Consider the following 18,885-nt stretch of genomic DNA (forward strand, 5'->3'; position numbering starts at 1 on the left):
CCCTCACCCCCTGGCAGCCCCTTTCGTGGCTGTTGTGTCATATCAAAACAGACCTGGGCTAGGCGCGGTGGCTCACACCTGTAATCCTACCTTAAGTTAGGAGTTTGAGACCAGACTGGCCAACAGACCAGCCTGGCGAAACCGCATCTCTACTAAAAATGAAAAAATTAGCTGGGCATGGTGGCACACACCTGTAGTTCCAGCTACTCGAGAGGCTGAGGCAGGAGAATTGCTTGAACCTGGGAGGGGGAGATTGCAGTAAGCCGAGATTGTGCTACTGCACTCCAGCCTGGATGACCGAGTGAGACTCTGTCTCAAAACAAAACAAAACAAAAAGATTTCAGACCAATCCACCATGGAGCTGGCTGATTCTCAGCCCCTCCAGATCCTTTTTTTTTTTTTTTTTTTTTTTTTGAGACAGAGTCTCCCTCTGCCACCCAGGCTAGAGTGCAGTGGCACAATCTCGACTCACTGCAACCTCTGTCTCCCAAGTTCAAGCGATTCTCTTGCCTCAACCTCCTGCGTAGCTGGGACTATAGGCGTGCGCCACCATGTCCAGCTAATTTTTTAATATTTTTAGTGGAGACAGGGTTTCGCCATATTGGCCAGGCTGGTGTTGAACTCCTGACCTCGTGATCCACACGCCTCAGCCTTCCAAAGTGCTGGGACTACAAGCGTGAGCTATCGTGCCTGGCCATACCCCTCCAGATCTTGCCACCTCTGGCTAGATGCCAAAGACTCTCAGGCCTTGGGCCCAAGGCCCCCTGGTCAAGGAGCTCCAAGGCTAAGCCGACCCCCAATTCCCCCAGTGCTTCCCCTGATGTGGCCTCAATTTCTCCGCCCCACTTTCTGCCCTTCAAGCGCTGCTGGTGGCGGAGCCTTCAAGGACGCCACAGCCAAAAATAATCGGGCCCCGACCTACCTCCGGAAATTGGGGCAGCCCCGCCCAGCCACCTGGCACCCAGGAGGTAATTAGTGCATGTGGCAAATTAGGGTAATTAGGTCTGCGGGAACTGAACCTCGGGTCCAGGTTTGGTGCTCAGAGGGGCCTCAAGCACTGCGTCCTCCCATCCCCAACTCACTCTGGTCCTAGGTCCTCAAATCCGTAACCCAGTGCTGGCGACCCCAACTCCCTGACCCTTTCTTGCCTGGGCCTGAGGGAGCCTGGCTCCGTTGCTTCATGGGGGGTTGTTTGTTGAATGAATTAACTTTGGCCGTGGGCGGAAGTCAAGTTCTGAATTTAAGGCAGGGTCTCCTTCAAGTGATGCAAAATCACCAATAGTATTGAGTCATCAAACTCTCCTTTGCCTGACCCCCATGGGTCCACTCTGTGCTGGAAGGTGACAAACTCTAGCAAAACATCAGCCCTGGTCTCAACCCTTGAGGAACACTCAGGCTGGAGGAGTCAAAGCTGCACACAGGCACTCGCAGGGGTCAGGGCCGGGCCAGAAAGAGGGAAGAGGGCTGGAGAAGGTCTAGAGGTAGAGGAGAGAGAGCTTCTGGTGGGAGGAGAGCATTGAAGGTGAGGCTTTGAGGGATGAATAGGAGTTTGCAAACAGGCTAATGTCTGGAGGTTGGCCCAACTAGCTATAGCTTGGGGAATGAGGAGAAGGAAGAGGGAGGTAGCTGGAGGGGGCACCTGAGGGGCTGGGAGCTAAAGATTTAGAGGATGTCATGCCAGGTTGGACCCATTTCTGTCCTTGAGAGTTCAGGCCTGGTTGCAGTCCTCTAACTTCTGAAAAAGAAAAGAGTAAGAAGTTGGTTCAGGATCAAAACCACATACTAAAAATAAACAGGATGTTTACAAGAGCAAGCATTTATTAAGCACCTACAATCACGTTCTCTTCACATAACAACTCATTGGAGGCCAGGTGCAGTAGCTTACATCTGTTATCCCAGCCCTTTGAGAGGCTGAGGCAGGCAGATCACTTGAATCCAGGAGTTGGAGACCAGCCTGGGCAGCATAGTGACACCCCGTCTCTACAAAAAATACAAAAATTAGTCAGGTGTAGTGGTGTGCACCTGTAGTCCCAGCCACTCAGGAGTCTGAGGTGGGAGGATTGCTTGAACCCAGAAAGTTGAGGCTGCAGTGAGCCATGATTGAGCCACTGTACTACAGCCTAGAACAGAGTGAGGCCCTGTCTCAAAAAAAGGGGCTGGGCGTGGTGGATCACACCTGTAATCCCAACAGTTTGGGAGGCCAAGGCGGGTGGATTGCTTGAGTCCAGGAGTTGGAGACCAGCCTGGCCAACATGGTAAAACCCTTGTTCCTACTAAAAATACAAAAATTAGCTGGGTATGGTGGCGTGCACCTGTAATCCCAGCTACTAGGGAGGCTGAGGCAGGAGAATCGCTTGAACCCGGAAGGCAGAGATTGCAGCAAACTGAGATCGCAGCACTGCACTCCAGCCTGGGTGACAGAGCAAGATTCTGTCTCAAAAAAAAAAAAAAAGAAAAAGAAAAAGACAAGAAAAAGAAAGAATTCATTAGATCCCTACAGTAAACCTCAAAAGTGAACACAATTCATATGCCCATTTTATGGATGGGGAACCTGAGGCACAAAGAAGAAAAAGTGACTTCTTCAGGGTGGCACTGCTGGTAAGCAGCAGGGCTGGGATTCTGGGATTCACTCCCTGGCTCACGTGATTCTGAAAGCCACCAAGTCGAAAGCTGGAACCTGGGGATCTCCTACTTCTGAAAGTGCTCATAGAAAGCTGTCACAGGGGCCAAGCGCGGTGGCTCACGCCTGTAATCCCAGCACTTTGGGAGGCTGAGGCTGGCGGATCATGAAGTCAGGAGATTGAGACCATCCTGGCCAACACGGTGAAATCCCGTCTCTACTAAAAAAAAAATACAAAAATTAGCTGGGCGTGGTGGCAAGTGCCTGTAATCCCAGCTACTCAGGAGGCTGAGGAAGGAGAATAGCTTGAATCCAGGAATTGGAGGTTGCAGTGAGCCGAGATCGCGCCACTGCACTCCAGCCTGGCGACAGAGTGAGACTCCGTCTCAAAAAAAAAAAAAAAGGAAAGCTGTCACAGGTCAGGCTTGTTCTAGGTGCCGGACAAATCCATGTAAGAGGTGAATAGTAACCAAATCATGCCATAAACAGACCTGAAGTAGTCACCAAGACCTTCACTGGGAGGTGGGCACCCAGCTTTGGGGAAGAGAGGCTGGACTGTCCCTGCTCTGGTGGCACAGAAAACCTCTGGAGAGGAGAGACAGTTTAGCCTCACTCCAAATGCTGGGTCAGATCTAACTAGGCAGAGACCAGAGCCTGAGTCATAAAAGCCATTCTGCAAATGCAGTTTTCTTAGTGCTGAATGAGCTGTTCGGGCTCCCGCTTGGTTTCCCCTTTAAGACAGGAAGTTCATTCTTCCACACCATTTCTCAGCCCCAAAGGAAAGTTACTTTCCTAGTCAGCCACCTTGGGGTGGTGGCCTCTGCCTGCCCTGCAAGGACATCCCAAGTCCCTTTCTTCCTTCCTTCCCATTTTTTTTTTCTTTTTTGAGACAGAGTCTCCCTCTGTCACCCAGGCTGGAGTACAGTGACCTGATCTCAGCTCAATTGTACCTCTGCCTCCTGGGTTCAAGTAATTCTCCTGCCTCAGCCTCCCGAGTAGCTGGGATTACAGGTGTGCACCACCATGCCCGGCTAATTTTTGTATTTTTAATAGAGACGGGGTTTCACCATGTTTTGGCCAGGCTGGTCCGAAACTCCTGACCTCAGGTGATCTGCCTGCCTCAGCCTCTTAAAGTGCTGGGATTACAGCAATCCTCCAGCCTCAGCCTCCCAAAGTGCTGGGATGACACTCATGAGCCCAGTGCCTTTCTGTGACTCTTATGTTACCTGTTTATTATATGACCAGGTCTGGGTGCTCTTCTAGGGCTGGCCCATCCATCCTGAAGCCTCAGTCTGGCCCAGTACAAGAGTGACTGTTCATCCCAGCAGGGAAACTGAGGCACTGACTCAGTTTCCCCAGCTGCAGCAAAGACTGGCAGGGCCTCTGTCTACGAACCTAATGGAAGGCACCCCAGAGGACAGCTGCTGATATTGACTGAATCCTTCATGTTCCTCCCTCTACTAGAAGCCCTGCAAGCATCAGCCCATTTTCCAGGTGAGAAAACTGAGGCCCACACTGAGGAAGCCACTGCCTCAGGGTAGACTTGGCTAATCCAAATTCAGGTTGGGGCTGCTCAAGGCCAGCTCTGTCCCAGCCCCTCCCAGAGACCGGAAAGGGCGTTCAGGGAAACAACTCAACCCTTCACTGTCTCTTTCACTGTTGCTTTCTGCCCACACAAAGGGCAAAGCCTGCCTGGGTCCCCCGCCCAGCTGCCCCTGTAGAAGAGCCACATGGCCCCAGTTCTGCACTCGGCAAGCTCTAAACAGCTTCCAGAAGCCTCGGCCATGCCAGCACCTTTCCCAGATACTTTTTTATTTTTTCCATTATTTTGTTGGTAATAAGGAGAAGTCATTTTTTGTGCAGAACAGACGGTATTTTCTTTGCTCCCCACAATGTTCAAGCATTTCGTGGCTTCCAGCCTGAGAACACAGCCAAATCCTTCCCTTGTGCAGATGCCTCATGAAGTTAGAAGCAGCCCGGGAAACCGAGTCTGTGCCTCAGTTTCCCCTGTGAGATGAATAATCGCTCTTGTGCTGGGTCAGACTGGGGCTTCAGGATGGATGGGCCAGCCCTAGAGGAGCACCCAGACCTGGTCATGTAATAAACAGGTAACATAAGAGTCACAGAAAGGGTTTGGGTTCACCCCTGTCATCCCAGCACTTTGGGAGGCTGAGGTGGGAGGATCACTTGAGCTCAGAAGTTTGAGACCAGCCTGGGCAACATAGTGAGACCTTGTCTCTAAAAATAAACTTTAAAAAAGAAAAGAAAGAAAGAGTCACAGGGATTGGGACAGGGGAAGGAAAGACCCCTTCCAAGGCCAGGGTAGTCCGAGAGGCTTCCTGGAGGAGGAGACAGGGTGGTGGCGCTGAGCCTGGAAGGACAAGGTGGAAGACATGCCTGCAGAGAGGGCATTCCAGGTGGACAGAACAGTTTGGGCAAAGGCCTGGACGGGGGGAAAGACTCAGATCTTGGTCCAGGAGTCAATCTCCAAAGACAATCTGACCTGGAATTCACCTAAAGGTAATTCAAATGTAACTACCAGCTCAGATATACTATTCTTCTTAGAAGGAAACAGAAATAAAGGAACAGGGAAAGGAGACAGGAGCAGAGGTCTTGGAGATGAAAAGCAAAAGCCTCTCTGAAGTTGTCAAAAAACAGCCAGGTGCAGTGGCTCATGTCTGTAATCCTAGCACTTTAGGAGGCTGAAGGGGGCCGGATCACTTGAGGTGAGGAGTTCGAGACCAGACTGGGCAACATGGTGAAACCCCATCTTTATTAAAAATACAAAAATCAGCCAGGTGTGGTGGCATGAACCTGTAGTCCCAGCTACTCGGGAGGCTGAGGCAGGAGAATCACTTGAATCTGGGAGGCAGAGGCTGCAGTAAGCTGAGATTGTGCCACTGTACTCCAGCCTGGGCAACAGAGTGAGACTTTGTCTCAAAAAAAAAGAAAGGCAAAAAAAAGAAAAACTCAAATGTAAGGTCAGAGCTTTAGGGCGCCACAGGCCTTGATTCCAGGGAGCTCCGGGCCTCTGCCCATGAATGAACCAACAGCACTGTGTGATTTTGGAGAAGGTGCCAGAGAGGGGCTGGCACCAGGATTGACAAGTGGGACCCATGGGCTTGGGGCTGGGGAGGTGGATCTCAGCTCAACTCCGGAAGGACGCTCTCCTGGTGAGTGTGGGAAGGGGGTGCTACCTGTGACCAGAGGTGACAAACCCAGGCCAGTGGAGGCTGAGGGGATACAACCATGTGTTGGAGACATTCCCTCAACCTTTGGATCCTGGAAACCTCAAACAACAGCAATGATCACCGTAATCCCACCATTGTGGGCTTTTTTACCATCGTCTTGGGAGGGACAGAGGTGGACAGACGTCCCTGCTCAGGGATGGGGCGGTCAGGAGGACAGACAGGAAGGTTTCTCTCTTTGTCTTCCTTCCCGTTCCCTCCCAAAGTTGATCTCTTCCGTTTCCTGGCAACACCCATTGAGCACTTACTGTATGCAGACCCTAGGACCCACTGCCCCCTCCCCAACTTCACTGGGCCACCCATGTCAGCCCGGGAGGGACCTGACCTCCCTCACAGGCCCAAAGTTATGACTTCAGGTAGTGGGGAGAGAGGCAGCTGTCCCCTGAGAAGGTGACAGGAGGGTGAGAGGTCACATCGCAGTCCACATCGCAGTCCGTACAACTCCCTCCATCTACTTCCTCTCTCTCCGCCTGTCTCCCCCGTGTCTCTGTTTTTGGGTCTCTTTATCATCCCAGATGTCCCTCTCCGTCTGTCTCTCTGTCCTCACCCTCTGCTCCCAACTCCGACCCCCCGCAACCCCCCCCCAGTCCCCCTCCACTGCCCTAGCCCCCTCCCCCAATCCTCCCTCTCTTCCCCAGTCCCGGCCCCCGCTCCTCCCCCGTGTCCCCTCCCCCCTACCCCTCCCGCTGCAAAAAGCCAGCAGGGGGCGCAGCGGGGCGGCCTTGGCGGCCCGGGGAGGCGGGGCGGGCGGCGGCCGCGTCGGGACCGGCCGCGATGGGACCGGAGGCGGCGCGGGCGGCGGCGGCGGCGGCGCAGACAAAGGCGCGGGCGGCGCGGAGGGCGGCGCGGAGGGCGCGGGCCCGGGAGCCAGGGAGCGAGCGGGGCGCCCGGCAGCGCGGAGTCAGCGCCGCGGGGGCCGCACCCGACCCGCGCCTGGACACTCGCGGGGCGCCGACCCGGCAGGGTGAGCCCGGCCGGCCGAGCCTGCGCCGGGAGCGCGGGGGCCTCGAAGTCCCAGGGCCAAGGGGAGGTCGCGGGGGGTCCCCAGAAGTTCCGGACCCGGGGACTGGGAGCGGCTCAGGGGGTCCCCAAGTTCCAGGGCTGGAGGGAGCGCGGGGGTCCCGAACTTCTGGATTCAGGGTCGGAGAGGGGACTGCGCGGGAGGTTCCCAAAGTTCTGGACCCGGCGTTGGAGGAGGCTGCGAAGGGGTCCCCAAAGTTGCGGACCTGGGGTGGGGTACTGGCGTGGGAGGGGTCCGGACGTCCCGGACCCAGGGACTGGAGGGATGGCAGGGGGTCTTCGAAGTTTAGCAGTCTGGGACAACGCGGGGGACCCGGGTCCCGGACCTGGTTAGAGAGGAGACAGGGAGAGAGTCCCCGGAGTTACCGACCTGGGGTTGGAGGAGGCAGAAGAGGTGTCCCCCGAAGTTCTTGACCCAGAGACAGGGGGCGTCGCGGGAATCTCGGAAGTTCCAGGGGCAGGGCACATGTCCCGGAGTTGGGGCGCGCACTGGGTGTCCTCCTGCCTCGGGTGGGGATGGAATCCTGAATTAATAGTAACCCCCCGTTCTCCGGATTGGGGTACATGGGATGGGGCCTCATCCACCGGCCAGATTGGGGATCCCGGGCACCGGCCGGTGTCGGACCCCCCTCCGGGAGCCCCGTGGCCGGCGGCATCCGAGGCGCATGACTAGTTGGTGAGTAACTTTCCCCAAACGCTGCAAGTCGCAGCAGGAGTTGCCGGACCGGAAGGGCCTGGGTTCCGGGGACCCCTGTGTTCCCTAACTCCCACCCGGCACAGGACCCGCCCCCTTTCCAGGCCAGAGCTGCCGCCCCACCCCCACTCAGGGGCTCCGGTTTCAGACCCTGTGACCAGGACAGCAGCTGCCCAGGACAGGATGGGGGGGGCATCCCCCCTTTGACCACAGAGGCCGCTGGGCCGGGGCCTCCCCTCCCCCACCTGTCTTCCCCCTCCTCCAAACCCCTCCTTGGTCCCCTGCACATTTGGGGTTGCTGGATGGCCCAATGGGGAGGTTGGGGAGCCCTGGTCTCCCAATGTGGATTCTGCTCTGCCCCCCATGGTGGGCACTGGGATTGGCTGTTTGTCTACATCTTGTCTTTTTAACTTGGCTGGGGACTCCCTGGGGATTTGGACTCTGAACTTCAAGGTGTGCCTCTGCCCTAGGGTGGGAGCTGTAGGGGGTGGGGTCCCTCTGCAGGATGTAGTGGGGAACTGGTCTCCTGGTACTACACACCTCTCAATGCCCCACTTTTTGATGGAGAGCCCCACTCTGGCCAGTCATGGGTGAATGTGGTGGAAAGAATTCAGCAGATATTTGGCTTCCACAGTTCAGCCCAGGATGGAGGGGACCTCACGGGGGTGCAATAACCGGGACAATGAGAAATTTACATCTGGATGTCAGCGGCCACCGGGCTCCTCTCAGAGGGCCATCTCCTGTACAGGGTGTTGTGGGGGCTTCCCCTAGTCAAAGAAAGATGGGGTCCGCTTGCTCTGAGTGATCTATAGCAATTATCTTGCCTTTTTGTTTCTTTTTATAATTTCTTTTTTTTTTTTTGAGACAGGGTCTTGCTCTCTTGTCCAGGCTGGAGTGCAGTGGCGTGACCATAGCTCACTGCACTGCAGCCTTGACCTTCTGGGCTCAAGCAATCCTCCCACCTCAGCCTCCCGAGTAGCTGGGACCACAGGCACATGCCACCACACCCGGCTAATTGTTTAAATTTTTGGTAGAGATGGGGTCTTGCCATGTTGCTCAGGCTGGTCTCGAACTCCTGGGCTCAAAGAATTCTCTTGACTCAGCCTCCCAAAGCACAGGGTGTACTTTGGGCCTTTCCTGCCTTTTTGATTGAAAGTTCCATGACGGCACACCTGGTGATGGGTTCTGAGGTGGAACCTGCTTGGCCTCAGCCTAGCCTGAGGGACACTCATAGTCCCTGCTCTCTCCCTAGGGGCCAAAGCAGCGCTCCTGCCACCTCTCTGGCTGCCCCCTAGAGCCTGCCCATCCCGACCTGACCAATGTCCACAGCCAGGTGAGCTCCCACTTCCCCCAGCCCGGGGTTTTGAGCTGTCTAAGGGGGTTGCCTGGCCCCCACCAAACACCCTGTCCCCATGCAGGGAGCAGCCAATCTTCAGCACACGGGCGCACGTGTTCCAGATCGACCCGGCCACCAAGCGAAACTGGATCCCGGCGGGCAAGCATGCACTCACTGTCTCCTATTTCTACGATGCCACCCGCAATGTCTACCGCATCATCAGCATCGGGGGCGCCAAGGTCCGGGTGGGGTCTGGGTGGGGAAGAGGCACCAGGAGTCCTGGTGACAAACCTGGGTCTAGTGGCTGGCTTGCTGTGTGCCCAAGGGATGGGAAACCCTGGGCCTTCTGTCTCCTGAAATGGTTCAGAGTAAAGACCTTCAAGACCCTAATACAAGGTGATACCTGGGGGTTTCATGTTTGTTATTATCTGTCCCATCAACCTTGAACTTTGTTTCCCGACCCCAGGCCATCATCAACAGCACTGTCACTCCCAACATGACCTTCACCAAAACCTCCCAGAAGTTCGGGCAGTGGGCAGACAGTCGCGCCAACACCGTCTACGGCCTTGGCTTTGCCTCTGAACAGCATCTGACACAGGTGGGCCCGGTGAGGGGGAAAGTGGAGGGAATGGATGAGGCTGGGCCCAAGTCTTCTGGGCTCAATTTGGGATCTTGGGCAGGTTCTCTATCTTCCGATCTACAGGATGGGATTGTAGGATGAGATGAGACTGAAGCCCCTTTAACGTTCACTGGTTTGATTCCTGGTTCGTTTTTCTGTTTGTTTGTTTTTTGAGACGGGCTGGAGCTATCTTGGCTCACTGCAACCTCTGCCTCCCGGGTTCAAGCCATTCTCCTGCCTCAGCCTCCCAAGTAGCTGGGACTACAAGAGTCCGCCACTGGCCGGGCGCGGTGGCTCAAGCCTGTAATCCCAGCACTTTGGGAGGCCGAGGCAGGTGGATCACGAGGTCAGGAGATCGAGACCATCCTGGCTAACACAGTGAAACCCCGTCTCTACTAAAAATACAAAAAACTAGCCGGGCGTGGTGGCGGGCGCCTGTAGTCCCAGCTACTCGGAGGCTGAGGCGGGAGAATGGCGTGAACCCGGGAGGCGGAGCTTGCAGTGAGCCGAGATCGCGCCACTGCACTCCAGCCTGGGCGACACAGCGAGACTCCGTCTCAAAAAAAAAAAAAAAAAAAAAAAAAAAAAAAAGTCCGCCACCACGCCTGGCTAATTGTTTGTATTTTTAGTAGAGACAGGGTTTCACCATGTTGGCCAGGCTGGTCTAGAACTCCTGACCTCAAATGATCCACCCGCCTCGGCCTCCCAAAGTGCTGGGATTACAGGCATGAGCCACCACACCCGCTCTTGAGTCCTAGTTCTACTTCCTCTAGCTCTAATTTTGGACACACGCTGCTCCTCTTTGGGACATCAAATGGGTGGCTGGCCTGGGCTGGGCACTTTCCCATATGCCCTAGCAATACCTTCATCCTCACCTCCCTCCACCCTGTGCCGTCTCTATACTTCCATTGTTATCTTTATCCATGGTTTTGTTGATGATGAGTGCTTTCACGAAGATCTTCTTCTTCTTTTTTTTTTTTTTTGAGGTGATGCCGTGCCGTCCCCCAGGCTGGAGTGCAGTGGCACGATCTCGGCTCACTGCAACCTCCGCCTCCCGGGTTCAAGAGATTCTCCTGCCTCAGCCTCAGAGTAGCTGGGATTACAGGCACCTGCCACCTCACCCAGCTAATTTTTGTATTTTCCATAGAGATGTGGTTTGGTTGGCCAGGCTGGTCTTGAACTCCTGACCTCAGATGATCCACCCGCCTCGGCCTACCAAAGTGCTGGGATTACAGGCATAGCTACCACACCAGGCCTTCTTTGTTTTCTTCTAGAAGCTTTAGAATTTACCTTTCTTTTCTATTTTTTTCTGTTTTTTCTGGCTGTATGCCTGTGTCTTCTCCTCTTTAAATAAGGACACCAGTCGTGGGATTCAGGGCCGATCCTAAATCCAAGATGATCTCATCTCAAGGTCTTTCACTTCATCACACTCCCCAAGATTTTTTTTTTTTTTTTTTTTTTTAGATGGAGTCTTGCTCTGTCACCCAGGCTGGAGTGCAGTGGCCGGATCTCAGCTCACTGCAAGCTCCGCCTCCTGGGTTCACGCCATTCTCCTGCCTCAGCCTCCTGAGTAGCTGGGACTACAGGCGCCCGCCACCAAGCCCGGCTAGTTTTTTGTATTTTTTAGTAGAGACGGGGTTTCACCAGGTTAGCCAGGATGGTCTCGATCTCCTGACCTCGTGATCCGCCCGTCTCGGCCTCCCAAAGTGCTGTCTTTTTTTTTTTTAACAAGATCTCGCTCTGTTGTCCAGGCTGGAGTGAAGCAGTGTAATCATGACTTACTGAAGCCTCGAACTCCTGGGCACAAGGGATCCTCCCACCTCAGCCTCCTGAGTAGCTGAGACTATAGGCACACGCCACTATGCCTAGCTAATATCTTTATTCTTTATTCTTATTTTTATTTTTTGTAGAGACAGGATCTCACTATGCTGTCCAGACTGTTCTTGACTCCTGGCCTCAAGTGAGCCTCTCACTCTGGCCTCCCAAAGTGCTGGAATTACAGGCTTGAGCCACTGCACCTGGACAATTTACCTTTCTAATTTAGGTCTTTTTTTTTGTTTTTTTTTTGGAGACAGAGTCTAACTCTGTTGCCAGGCTGGAGTGCAGTGGCTTGATCTCGGCTCACTGCAACCTCTTCCCCTCAGGTTCAAGCAATTCTCCTGCCTCAGCTTCCCAAGTAGCTGGGATTACAGACATACCACACCTGGCTAATTTTTGTATTTTTATAAAATTTTTGTTTTTTAAATTTTTGTATTCTTAGTAGAGACAGGGTTTTACTATGTTGGCCAGGCTGGTCTCAAACTCATGACTTCAGGTGATCTGCCTGCCTCAGGCTCCCAAAGTGCTGGGAATACAGGTGTGAGCCACTGTGCCTGGCCTAAAAAGTTATTTATATATTTATTTATTTATTTTTTGAGACGGAGTTTTGCTCTTGTCCCCCAGGCTGGAGTGCAATGGCACAATCTCGGCTCGCTGCAATCTCCACCTCCTGGGCTCAAGCAATTCTCCTGCCTCAGCCTCCCAAGTACTAGGATTACAGGTGCCTGCCACCATGGCCGGTTAATTTTTGTGTTTTTAGTAGAGACGGGGTTTCACCATGTTGGCCATGCTGGTTTCGAACTCCTGACTTCAAATGATCCACCCACCTCGGCCTCCCAAAGTGTTGGAATTGCAGACCTGAGCCACTGCACCCAGCCTGAAAAAAAATTTATTTATTTATTTATTTTATTTTATTTTATTTGAGTTGGAGTCTTGCTCTGTTGCCCAGGCTGGAGTGCAGTGGCCCAATCTCAGCTCACTGCAAGCTCTGCCTCTTGGGTTCACTTCATTCTCCTGCCTCAGCCTCCCAGGTAGCTGGGACTACAGGCGTCTGCCACCACACCCGGCTAATTTTTTGTACTTTTAGTAGAGATGGGGTTTCACCGTGTTAGCCAGGATGGTGTTAGCCAGGATGATCTCGATCTCCTGACCTCGTGATCCGCCCGCCTTGGCCTCCCAAAGTGCTGGGATTACAGGTGTGAGCCACCGCGCCCGGCCAAAAATTATTTTTAAACGAAGGAAATTTATTTTAAAACCAGGGTGTGGGGGGAAACATATCCTATTCTAACTGGAAAACTGGTATTGCTTGTCATAAATAGGTGGTAAATGTAAACATGTAAGCATTTAATACAACAAAAACAAGAACGAGATGACTACTTTCTCATTGACTTCCGATGTCTCTCAGAGCCTGAGACTTAAAAAAATAAAATTTAAAAAAAGGAATAACAACAGGTGTTAAAGACAGATTAGCACCCACCTCAGGCTGTCTTTGTTGAAATAGCCCTGATAAAGATGAAAAGGGGCCCAATGTGTTGGCTCATACCTGTCGTTCTCACACTTTGGGAGGCCGAGGTAGGTGGATCACGGGGTCAGGAGTTCGAGACCTGCATGGCCAATATGGTGAAACCCCGTCTCTACTAAAAATACAAAAATTAGCCAGGCGTGGTGGTGCGGGCCTGTAATCCCAGCTACTCGGGAGGTTGAGGCAGAAGAATCACTTGAACCTGGGAGGCGGAGGTTGCAGTGAGCCGAGGTGGTGCCACTGCACTCCAGCCTGGGTGACAGAGCGAGATTCCATCTCAAAACAAAACAAAACAAAACAAAAAAACGCTGGGTGCTGTGCCTGTAATCCCAGCACTTTGGGAGGCTGAGGCAGGAGGATCACTTCAAGTCGGGAATTTAAGACCAGCCTGGCCAACATGGTGAAACCCCATCTCTACTAAAAATATGAAAATTAGCCAGGCATGGTGGTGCATGCCTGTAATCCCAGCTACTCAGGAGGCTGAGGCAGACGCTGCAGTGAGCCAAGATCATGTCACTGCACTCCATCTTGGACAACAGAGCGAGACTCCATCTCAAAAAAAAAAAAAGGGAAAGGGCCATTCTGGGGAACATGGCTAGACCCCGTCTCTAGAAAAAATTAGCCAGGCATGATGGCACACACCTGTAGTCCCAGCTCCTTAGTGGAGGGATAAGGTAGAAGGGTCACTTGAGCCAGGGAGGTCAAGTCTGCAGTGAGCCGAGATCATGCCACTGCACTCCAGCCTGGGTGACAAAGTGAGACCCTTTCCTAAAAAGAAAAAGAGGAAACGGGAATTCCTTTCCCTTTCTCAGTGTGGCCCAATGTATTTAAATGCCACCTCTGTGATCTCATGCCACCTGCCCACCCACCGTGGTTTATCATTCTTCCAACTTTCCTTCTTCCAAGGTGTGTGATAAGGGGATGGGTACAGTTCAGAAGTTGCGGGGCTGTCACTGGGTGATGGTGACGTGTTTGGGAGGATGGACTGGGGTTTTACTGTCTTTTCCTCCCCACTCCCTTAGTTTGCTGAGAAGTTCCAGGAGGTGAAGGAAGCAGCCAGGCTGGCCAGGGAGAAATCTCAGGATGGCGGGGAGCTCACCAGTCCAGCCCTGGGGCTCGCCTCCCACCAGGTCAGCACTCCTTACTCTCCTATGCCTGCCTGGGCACCTGTGAGTCAGCCAGGTGCTCAACGGATATTGGGGGACCTTGATATTGGGAGACCGGGGCACTGTGCTGGTCCTCAAGACCCAATGCTTCCAGATGACCTAAAGTTAGACCCATGGCAGGGACCACGGAGGAGGGGTGTGGAGTGTGTCATAGAGGGTCTGGACCTTGCCTGGGGCCGGCGGGATGCACCCAGTAGGTCCCGGTAGCAAGACCAGCTCAGGCCGGGTGCGGTGGCTCACGCCTGTAATCCTAGCACTTTGGGAGGCCGAGGTGGGCGGATCACGAGGTCAGGAGATCGAGACCATCCTGGCTAACATCATGAAACCCCGTCTCTACTAAAAAAAAAAATTAGCCGGGGATGGTGGTGGGCGCCTGTGGTCCCAGCTGCTCGGGAGGCTGAGGCAGGAGAATGGTGTAAACCCAGGAGGTGGAGGTTGCAGTGAGCCGAGATTGCGCCACTGCACTCCAGCCTGGGTGACAGAGTGTGACTCTGTCTCAAAGAAAAAAAGGAAAGAAAGAAATGGCTAAGTGTGAGGCAGAACAACTAACTATCCCTGCATGTTTTCCCATATTAATTTAGTCAGCTTTATTTATTGAGCACCTGCTGGGTACCAGGTCCAGGGCTGTGCAGAGGGGTTGCAGAGATGAAAAAAAGCAGGCTGGACTCTGTCTACTCTCAAAGCCAGTGGTCCAGGCAGTGGGGTTGCTCCTGAAATACGGATTCAGCCTGGGCTGGACTTCCTGCTGACATCCTAAACGGGATGTTGAAGTTCCGCCGCAGGGAAGGGAAAGCAGGGAGCTGTTCGATTGTCCCCCTCCCCTACTTTACAGGTTCCAAGTATCTTGGTTTAGACTAACCTGCATCAGACTTGCTCCTGGGGATGGTGAAAGCCCAGGAAGGCAAGGTTGAGGGCGTGGGCATGGAACTCCCAGCCTAGGGGGCCATAGGGAGCCATGGAGGGTGCATGAGGTGGGGAGGGACACACTTGGATCCTGTGCTGTGAAGGACCTGCTTAGGGTGCGTAGGTCAGTTGGACCCCCGATGTGACGACCCCAGTCACATCAGCCTTGATCCCAGCTGATGTGGGGTCGTGACCTACTCTTCCCCATGCACAGGTGCCCCCGAGCCCCCTCGTCAGTGCCAATGGCCCCGGCGAGGAAAAACTGTTCCGCAGCCAGAGTGCTGATGCCCCCGGCCCCACAGAGCGCGAGCGGCTAAAGAAGATGCTGTCTGAGGGGTGAGGGGCGGGACTTGAGGGCGTGGCAGGGGCGGGGGTCGGGGTGGGGGATGAGGAGGCGGTTCTCGGAAGCCAAGGGAGTGCCAAGGCTCTAACTGTGGACCCAAGACCTGGGGAAGGGGATGAGGATCTGGATGCTGCCCCATCCAGAGCCGACCCCGCCCCTACCCTGCGTTAGCCACGCCCCTCCGTATTGACCCCACCCCTGTCTCGCTGCTAACCTCGCCCAGTCTATGCCTCTCTGGGTTTAGGATAACCCTGGGGCGCCTCCCCACCCCGACCACGCCCCTATCGGCTGACTCCCCAAACTCCCATCCCTCCCCCGCCATTCCGACAGTGTCACTGGGTAGATTCCACGTGCCCCCTTCTTTGACTCGGTCCTCGACAAGACTCTGCTTTTGCGGGACTGTCCCATCCCCAGGCTCAGCGCTCAGTGTCGCCACGTCCCCACCCTTGCGTGGCCCTGACTCCGTCCCCCACCCCAGAGCTACCCCACCTCTGGCCCCGCCTCCTAGCCCAGCATTGCCCGTGACTCCGCCCCAGCCTAGCACCACCCACCCATGGCCACCCCCCCAGCCCAGCATTGCTGCTGACTCCGCCCCCCACCCCACGCCACCCCACCCCCACCCGGCGGGGGGTGCCCCACCCCCGCCCGACTCTGCATCCTGGCCAGCCTTGGCCCTGACCTAAGCTCAGAGCTATCCCACCCCTGTCCCCGTCCCAGGCTAGCATTGCCCTGATTTCACCCTCAAGCCCGATGTCACCCCCTGCTGACCCTCGTGTCCCCGCAGCTCCGTAGGCGAGGTACAGTGGGAGGCCGAGTTTTTCGCGCTGCAGGACAGCAACAACAAGTTGGCAGGCGCCCTGCGAGAGGCCAACGCCGCCGCAGCCCAGTGGAGGCAGCAGCTGGAGGCTCAGCGTGCAGAGGCCGAGCGGCTACGGCAGCGGGTGAGGATACCCCTCCGTCTGAGAGACCCCCCACCTGGCCCGGGCAACTGTGGAGGCCGCGCCTCCGCAGTTCCCATCTGCCCTGGGTTCATGGACTGGCTGTGTGACCTCAGCAGGTCACTGACCCAGCCTCAGTTTCTTGCTCTGTAAAATGGGTCTGAGACAATGCCAACCTCAGAGGGTGATCAGACCCTGAAGTCCAAGCTGTGCAGAGGGGGTGGTGGCACCAACCAAGGGAGTTGGGTGCTTGGTCCTGGGAGTGGCCAGACAGGAGGCAGATTTCCTAGAGGTTGGGGGAGCAAGGGAGAGTGCAGATGGGGGCGTCAGGGGCTGCTATTCCTGTCCCACAGGTGGCTGAGCTGGAGGCCCAGGCAGCTTCAGAGGTGACCCTGGCCAGCGAGAAGGAGGGGCCGGGCCAGGGCCAGTCACTGGAGCAGCTGGAAGCTCTGGTGCAAACCAAGGACCAGGTGAGTGCCAGATATGCTTCCCGGGCCTCACTTTCCCTCACCTCCTGCGGGAAAGCCAGGACCCCCGCAACAGACCCTAGGAACTGTTTTCCTCTAGGAGATTCAGACCCTGAAGAGTCAGACTGGGGGGCCCCGTGAGGCCCCGGAGGCTGCCGAGCGTGAGGAGACTCAGCAGAAGGTGCAGGTGTGTGTGGGCAGCAGGAGGTGGGGTGACGGTGGGTGACAGTCACCTCAACAGTCAGGACGATATCTACCTAAGACGATAGAGTATTGGGAGGCCCAGGCCCGTGGAAGGCCTGATGCCCAGCAGGTGCCGTGTGAACAGTGGCCATTGGTACAGTTTCATATCCATCTATGGGTTCAACAAGCAATGTTTGAGTCCCTGCTGCATTGCCATGCCAGACCCCGTCAATTCCTCCTCTTCTCAGCCTGAGGTCACAGAGCCTGCACTGGAACCAGGTCTGGCTTGGCTTGGCTTTTTTTTTTTCTAATTCTTCTAGATGGAGTCGCGCTCTGTCGCCCAGGCTGGAGTGCAATGGCACGATCTCAGCTCACTGCAACCTCCACCTCCTGGGTTCAAGAGATTCTCCTGCCTCAGTCTCCTGAGTAGCTGGGATTACAGGCACCTGCCACTACACCCAGCTAATTTTTTGTATTTTCAGTAGAGACAGGGTTTCTCCATGTTGACCAGGCTGGTCTCGAACTCCTGATCTCATGATTTGCTCGCCTCAGCCTCCCAGAGTGCTGTGATTACAGGCGTGAGCCACTGCGCCTGGCCTTGGCTTGGCTTTTGCCAAAGACTTTATGTGAGAAATGTTCATGAGGCACTTTTTTTTTTTAATTTTGAGACAAAGAGTCTCACTATGTCACCCAGGCTGGAGTGCAGTGGCATGATCTCAGCTCACTGCAACCTCTGCCTCCTGGGCTCAAGCGATTCTCCTGACTCAGCCTCCAGAGTAGCTGGGACTACAGGTGCGCACCACCATGCCCAGCTGATTTTTGTATTTTTAGTAGAGATGGGGCTTTACCGTGTTGGCCAGGCTGGTCTTGAACTCCTGACCTCTGGGGATCCACCTGCCTCTGCCTCCCAAAGTTCTAGGATTACAGGTGTGAGCCACCTAGCTCAGGGGCACTTCTTGTGAGTCCAGTAAGTTCAGATGTTAAAGGACCTTCTTCCCTTACGCCTGTATTCCTAGCTACTTGGGAGGCTGGGGTGGGAGAGTTGCTTGAGCCCAGGAGTTGAAGGCTGCAGTGAGCTAGGATGGTGCCACTGCACTCCAGCTTGGGCAACAGAGCAAAACCCTGTTTCTTAGAAATGAGGCAGAAACTGGGCCCCTGGGGGTGGGGTGGGGGTGTGTGCATTTGATTCCTGGTGTGATGGGTGCCCTAGGATGGCTTTGGGCAGAAGAGGGACATGAAGGTGGTCAGACTCTGGACGCCTCGGGCAGGACTGGTGATTTGTTGGGGCCCCCAACCCTGCCCACCCTTTCCTGGCAGGACCTGGAGACCCGCAATGCGGAACTGGAACACCAGCTGCGGGCGACGGAGCGCAGCCTGGAGGAGGCACGGGCGGAGCGGGAGCGGGCGCGGGCCGAGGTGGGCCGGGCGGCACAGCTGCTGGACGTCAGGCTGTTTGAGCTGAGTGAGCTGCGTGAGGGCCTGGCCCGCCTGGCTGAGGCTGCGCCCTGAGCCGGGGCTGGTTTTCCATGAACGATTCCGGCCTGGGATGTGGGCCAGGCTGCAGGCGGCATAGTTGGACCCATTTGTCCTGGAAAGGGACTGGGGGTCCCAACTTAGCCCTGGGTGGGCCGGGCTGGGCTGGGGTGGGCCCCAGCTGGCTCTGGCTGTTGGCAGCTTGGGGGCTGTTTTTGAGCTTCTCATTGTGTAGAATTTCTAGATCCCCAGATTACATTTCTAAGCGTGGCTGTGTGTGTGTGTTGTATGTGGGTATCTGGGCACCTAACGTATCGCCGGCCCCTTTCCCTGCCTTTTTGGGTGCCCCTGCATCCATGTGGCAGTTGTGAGCCACTTGCAGATGAAGGGTGAGACGTGGAGTCCGAGGGGGGGTGCCCAGGTCACACAACCAGGAACGTGGCTCTGGTGTCTCTCTGCCTGTCCCCTTGGGCTTAGCCCATGTTGTCTGGCCAAGTTTGGACTTTCATGGCCCCTTCACTCTGGCTACAACCCC

At 55.1% G+C, this 18,885-nt stretch overlaps 1 protein-coding gene and 1 long non-coding RNA gene across 5 annotated transcripts; one reads left to right on the forward strand and one right to left on the reverse strand.

The window, feature by feature from the left end:
• Nucleotides 1-1,227: 1,227 nt before the first annotated feature.
• LOC103879992 lies at nt 1,228-7,640 on the reverse strand. Its single transcript, XR_640821.3, has 3 exons — nt 7,259-7,640; nt 1,833-1,980; nt 1,228-1,735 (listed from the first exon to the last, which is right to left on the reverse strand). It is a non-coding gene; the product is annotated as an uncharacterized LOC103879992 (long non-coding RNA).
• Nucleotides 6,643-18,620, forward strand: HOMER3 (homer scaffold protein 3). 4 transcript variants are annotated; one of them, XM_003915206.3, is made up of 10 exons: nt 6,643-6,832; nt 8,835-8,915; nt 9,001-9,157; nt 9,385-9,516; nt 13,900-14,007; nt 15,161-15,282; nt 16,074-16,230; nt 16,581-16,697; nt 16,795-16,881; nt 18,195-18,620. In XM_003915206.3, the coding sequence occupies exons 2-10, from the start codon at nt 8,902-8,904 to the stop codon at nt 18,384-18,386; spliced, it is 1,086 nt and encodes a 361-aa protein (XP_003915255.1). In that variant the 5' UTR covers nt 6,643-6,832; nt 8,835-8,901; the 3' UTR covers nt 18,387-18,620. The 4 variants fall into 4 exon arrangements, with proteins under 4 accessions (XP_003915255.1, XP_009192181.1, XP_003915256.1 ...); XM_009193917.4 differs by lacking the exon at nt 6,643-6,832 and adding an exon at nt 7,456-7,564; XM_003915207.3 differs by lacking the exon at nt 6,643-6,832 and adding an exon at nt 7,585-8,035.
• The last annotated feature ends 265 nt before the right edge of the window (nt 18,621-18,885 follow it).

The sequence above is a fragment of the Papio anubis genome, chromosome 20 (assembly GCF_008728515.1).
Source record: "Papio anubis isolate 15944 chromosome 20, Panubis1.0, whole genome shotgun sequence".
Lineage (NCBI taxonomy): Eukaryota > Metazoa > Chordata > Mammalia > Primates > Cercopithecidae > Papio > Papio anubis.